The sequence below is a fragment of the Charadrius vociferus genome, unplaced genomic scaffold (assembly GCF_000708025.1).
Source record: "Charadrius vociferus isolate BGI_N301 unplaced genomic scaffold, ASM70802v2 scaffold263, whole genome shotgun sequence".
NCBI lineage: Eukaryota > Metazoa > Chordata > Aves > Charadriiformes > Charadriidae > Charadrius > Charadrius vociferus.
The window spans coordinates 787,902-793,866 of record NW_009647769.1 but is presented as its reverse complement, the minus strand read 5'-3'; the positions used below and the strand labels follow the sequence as shown (position 1 = coordinate 793,866).

The following is a 5,965-nucleotide window of genomic DNA, read 5'->3' as shown; positions in this document are numbered from 1 at the left end:
CTGTTGGCCGCCGGTGGAGCCGGGCCCGTCGCGGGCGGGGTTTGCCTCGCCGGGGCCTGCGCCCGGAGGGCGGGTTGCTGCGTTTGGCCTTTGCGTTAAACGGGGGGTTCGTGTTTTAGCGACTTTCTCCCGTAACCGTGGCGCCTGTACCGGGCCGGTGGGTCGCGGGGCCTACCCAGTGCCTGCCTGCTGCTGCCCTGCCGCGGGCTTGCCCTGTTCCTGGCTGCCCCCGGGGTTCAGATACTCGGTGCCATCTCGAGTGCTGTGTTCAGTTTTGGGCCCCTCACTGCAAGAAAGACATTGAGGTGCTGGAGCGTGTCCAGAGAAGGGCAACGAAGCTGGTGAGGGGTCTGGGGAACAAGCTTTATAAGGAGCGGCTGAGGGAGCTGGGGTTGTTTAGCCTGAAGAAAAGGAGGCTGAGGGGAGACCTTATTGCTCTCTACAACTACCTGAAAGGTTGTAGTGAGATGGGGGTCAGTCTCTTCTCCCAGGCAACAAGTGATAGGACAAGAGGAAATGGCCTCAAGTTACACTAGGGGACGTTTAGGATGGATATTAAGGAAAATGTCCTCAGTGAAAGGGTTATCAAACATTGGCACAGGCTGCCCAGGGAAGTGATGGAGTCACCATCCCCGGAGGTATTTAAAAGACGGGTAGCTGTGGTGCTGAGGGACATGGTTTAGTGGTGGTTTTGGCAGTGTTGATGGTTGGACTTGATGATCTTAAGGGTCCCTTCCAACCTAGATGGTTCTATGATTCAAACCTGCTCAGGCAGTGAGCAGGCCAGGCCCAAGTCTGTCTGTCCAGCTGGGTCTGTGCAGTGTTGACACCAGTGGGCAGAACTTATTGGGAAAGTGAAGTTGGGTAGAGTTGTATGGTTTGGGCTGTGTTTCATCTTGCTTTCCTTGCTGTCCTGCGCATGTGAGCTGTGTGAACAGTATGCCTGCGTGACCCGAGCAGAATTTTATGGCATGTGTACCTGTTGGCAGAGGTACATCCCCAAAGCATTGGCTGAAAGTAATATTTGGAAGTTTGTTTTTACTTTTATTAAAAGAGTTTAACTTTTTAAAATGAAAAATCAGTTATGCGTGTTTGTTTTTTTGTCTTTCAAAGGTCCTTGATCTTTTTGAACAAGCTCTGATGCTGCGGTAGCCAAATGTGTAGAGTAGGTTGTTTCTTTCATAGCTGTGTTTGCTTTCTAAGGCTAGCTGGGGTTTGTCTGAGCAGAAGACGAACCTGATGGTTGGTGAAATACGTAACACAGATTGCAATGTACTACTGACTTTAAATGTTTAAGGCTTGCATTCTTGGTGTGTTTTTCTGATGCTCTAAGTGGAGATTTCTGAATGGATAAATAGTTTTCAGGAGCATGCAGCCTGAATTAATGAAAAACATGTGTTTGAAAAAGATCTGTGGAGAACAGCTGAATGTAAAACAGCAGGACTCCTACCATCTTCTCTATAATGTGGTTCTGAAGCTTTCCTTAAATTTTCCTGTTGCTTCTCAACATCGAAATTTAGGGTTTAATGCTGACAATTTAATGCCGACAATTTATTAAGTGCAGAGTGACTAAAGTAGTAATGTGGCGCCTGCTGATACTAGCAGATTTTTATTTTTTAGCCAGGGGTGTGCGTGTGAGGGGGGAAGGTATGTCAAAATTCCTTCAGGTCTGTTGAAGTGTTTTATTTTGAATAAAAATAATTATTTAATTGTAAGTTTTTTTTTCTTTATTTTAGTAACTTGAAGGTGATTTTAAACAAAAAAAAGGAGTTTTAAATTTAGAGATTTAAACATTTCATTTTAGAATGTTAAAGAGAACAGTTCTTTGAATTTTATGATAGTTTTTCCAGAGAATACAGTTGTCTGTTGCAGCAATATCCTGAGCAGTTCCCTGCTGTCTGTGGCTTTGCATCCTTGCCTGCACTGTGCCAGTTTTAGCTTCTTTGAAGTGATGTGGTAAACTAGGTAGAGGAGCTGTTCCAGAGGGGAAAATAACCAAAATGACTTTTTTTGTTTGTTACTGGGTTATCTTGCAGCAGGATCCATTTCCCCATATGGATGTACAAATGCTTGGGTGCTATATGGCAGGGCATAGGGTAGGGGAACCTGATCCATAATAGTGCCACAAGCATGAAACAATGTGAAGCTAAATATGTGTATGTACAGTCTTTGTTCGGGTGGCTAGGACTGATCTCTTTGTTTCCCCATTTTAAGAGTTTCAGTGAGTTTTCTATAGTACTAATGAATTTAAGTGTCAGGTACCGGTAGATTCAAACTCTGTCTGCTCCCTAATGCAGGGATACTTTAAAAGTTTTAAGTTTATAGATTAAGCAGAGTTTATTTGTGGAGGAAATAATTTTATTTATGTGATTTTTGTGATGAAGAAACCATAAATAACCAAGAGTTTTAAATAGTATCCTAGCCCTTCTCGAAAGTCAAAAGGTACGTGTTTGACGTGTACTTAACATACACAGTTTGTGCTCAGTTAGGCCTAGACAGTTGTAAATAACAGGGTTTTTCTTGTAGGCTTACAAAATTCAGCCTTGGACCCTATTTGTAATTTGTGATTTTTAATTTTTTTTTTAACTTTGTGTATCATCTAGCAAAATACAGAAACTCTTCAGCACAAGCAGCGTGCTTTCTACTGAGAAAGATGAATCTACTGCTTCCAAAGACAGCACCACTGAAGTCAGGAAGAGTCAGGAGAACACAGCAGAAACACCAAAGCAGAAGTTGTTAGACCTTATTGGTAATATGAAGGTAGAAGTAAGCTACAGGAAGAAACTCCAACAGTTAAAAGGACGTGAAATCAAACAGCAAGCCACAAACAAGCTGGAAGGCCCAGACAGTGAAGGTACTACGCTTCAGAAAGCTACAGAAGACATCCAGCGGTAAAGTATAACGAACTTTTCTTAGCCTCTTTTCTCCTCGTTTCAAATTTGTTGTTGTCATTATCTAGGACAAAATCAAGCATTTCCAAGCATAGAAAAGTAATCTTGTAAGGGAATGTAGTGTAGATGTAGATTGCAGTAGGTCATGGGAGAATCTGGACAAAAGATGTATGCTTTCTACAATATGCTGCCTTTCTCTGTGCTAAGACTCTTGAAAGGTAGCCCTAGCATCTGCCTGTGGAAAGTTATTTTAATGGGAGGGGGAGAATAATATTCAGATAAAATACAATAAAACTGAGGAAAAAGGAGGAAAAAAAAAATGGCATGAGGATTGTCACGTCTTGTGGGTGGCTCACCTCCACACTGTTGCATCATGTTCATAACCCTGCAGGTCTATGTTGCCTGTGGTCTTCTGAGCTTCATGTCCAAGGAGCTGTGCAGTGGTGTAGGGCTGCCATTTTCCCACGTTTGAGAACAAGAATTTGTCTGTGTCGCTTGGCAGTTGATGACCAGTGCAACACAGGCCAAGCCTGGCTGTCCCCCTGACCACCCCCATTTGGGATAATGCATAACTATAACTCCTAAGTTATTGAGACATAAAATGGCAGCATGGAAATGATTATTTAAATATATTAAGGCTTTTTTTTTTTTTTTGTATTTCCATATCTGTTGCATCTCTTACAGAGGCAAACCTTTAAATCCAGAACTGGTGGAGGCTGCTTCTGCAGTTGCGTCCTCCCTGACACTCGACAAGAAACAGACAGAATCAGAACTGCTTGCACAACTAAGAAGACATGAAGAAACCACAGATAAACAGAAAAAGGGGGGAACTATTAACATACGGTCTGTATATTGAATGTTATTCTTGATAATTTTTGAAATTCTGGTTTTGCAATGTCATTTTGAAGGCGACTGGTTCTGTGTTGGAAAGATGGCCCTAAAATTTGGCCATTTGGCCCTAAACATTTGGACAGGTTATCCTCGGAATTAATGAATAATGGGAACATCATTGGTCTGGTTATAGCAGACTCCCTACATTTTGCCATCCTCATTCTAAAATGTTTTTTACAGAACTGGAATTGTTTTCCTGCCCAGGATCATTACTTTCTTGGACAAGCTAGCAAAATAACAGATTTTTTTTTTTTTTCCCCAAGCTTCTGAAATTCTCACACAATGGATGGATTTGTAGACATTTCAGACGTTCTGTCTGGACTGGTGAATTTTCATGACAGCTCTGCATAACTGAACTAGAGCAGCTCTATTTATAGCCCCACCCTTCCTTTCAAAACTTTCCAGTCAACCCAAGAAACTCATCTCTTGGCTTAACTCCGTTTCCAGTGTGGCTTTCAAACAGATGAGAAACATTTGTTTGGAAACAGTTGTGCACACTGATCTTGTGGATGATGGCTAAATACAGTTTTTTTCATTCCCTTTTTTTTTAAAGCTAATATTCAGATAACTACTCAGAGAATAAGGCATTAAATCCAGGTGAAATGCTGAACTAACCAGAAAATTGGATCTTCAGCAAAATAGGAATGTTAAGCCTTTGTTTATAGCTGTTTGTGTTGTGAACTGCAAGCTGCTTATCTTAATTTATTCTGTGAAAATGAATTTGTCCCAAACTAGGATTTAAGTTTGGCCCATTATTGTATTATTATTTGTAGGTTGCTCTAGAGATCAGTAAAGGATATACTTTGTATGTTTATTGATGAACTGCAGAGTAGCCAACAAGCTAGTGATGTTTGTGGCTGATGTCTGCCCTTTATGAGAGTGAAAACTAAGGAAGAGTGTGACCGATGTTTGCAAATAGATTGGGAATCGCAATTCTCAGTGAATAAAACTGTTAAACAAAATACACGTTCTTCAAAGGTTGTGAAGGGAAAAGAGAGAAACTGCAAGTTTCCCTCTTAGCCTGTATTCATGATTCCTTCTACCACGAGTGCTGATGACTGTTGTGGAGAGCAGAATGAAATTCTCTCCAAACATGTGGAGTCTGTGCTATTTGAGGAGGAAGTATGGTTTTACGTAGTGCGCACAAACGTCTCCAAAGGCTGTATGTGTGCTCTGTTTTCATAATGTCCTCTCAGCCTGAATATAGGAGATCTCGAGAACTTGACAGAAGCTTATTTCTCCGTGGGCTTTTGGAGCCAAGAGTAGCTTTCAAGGTTAGACATCTGTTTTATGTAAAATTGGTGTGTTTCTGCTTTTTTTTTTGGTTTTTGTGTGCAGTATTACCAAAAACCTAAAAGACACTTCTTAATGTAAGGAGAATAAATAAGGAATATATTACCTAAAGAATATATTCATTAAACTATTAATTACCAGTGAGGTTGTTCCATCTCTGTCACGAGGGTTTTTAGAAGAGCAGAGCACACAAATGTCTTAATAGCATCGTTTGTGCATGGCCAACATAAATGTAATTAGAACTAACTTCAATTTCTGTAAAGGTCGGTTGGGGGACCATATTGATACTGACTGAGCTGATACGTGCAGCAGCTAACCTCGTGTGCTCCTGCACCTATTCCTTAAGACACGCACACTCTTCTCTAAATGGGGTTGGTTTGTCTACTAGCAACAAGAGCTTGCTGTCCTTACAACCACTTTCCCTGAAGGATTTACCCAGCTATGACTACTGTGGAAGAAAGAAGGCATCTAAGGAAGCTGTAGTCTAAGCAAAAAGACTTTTTTCTGTTGAGAGTTTAAATTCTATAGAAATCAAAAAAACTGAAGTCGCTCCAACTGTATAGTGCCTCTATACAGTTGATCGATCGGTTAAGATGTGCTATTACAATGTCTTAAAACATGCTTGCAGATGAATCATTATGGTTAGAGAAATGCATTTTTCTCAACCAAACCCAGCCTTTTTGGCGGGCTAGGAATGTCCTGGCTGGCTTGCTCTGCTGTGAATTGGCAAGTTCTACTTCCTGAGGCAGCTTTGTGAACTAGCCTTCTTCTACCTGGGAATATATGTTAATTTTTATTATATGCTGAAAACTTCTGTTTTCTTCCTCAATAGTTAGGTAACAGTTTGAAGCTCTTATCAATCGATGAGTTTTCTAGAAAGACCAGCAATT

The 5,965-nt window shown here is 41.1% G+C and overlaps 1 protein-coding gene across 1 annotated transcript in view; it reads left to right on the top strand.

Moving 5' to 3' along the window:
* The first annotated feature begins 2,607 nt into the window (after positions 1-2,607).
* Positions 2,608-5,965, top strand: part of MRPS31 (mitochondrial ribosomal protein S31) — a 19,607-nt gene continuing 16,249 nt past the window's right edge. Inside the window, exons 1-2 of the mRNA XM_009882357.1 lie at positions 2,608-2,891; positions 3,576-3,734. Coding sequence (XP_009880659.1) covers positions 2,755-2,891; positions 3,576-3,734 — 296 coding nt within the window. The 5' untranslated portion in view covers positions 2,608-2,754. The remainder of the gene's footprint in view (positions 2,892-3,575; positions 3,735-5,965) is intronic.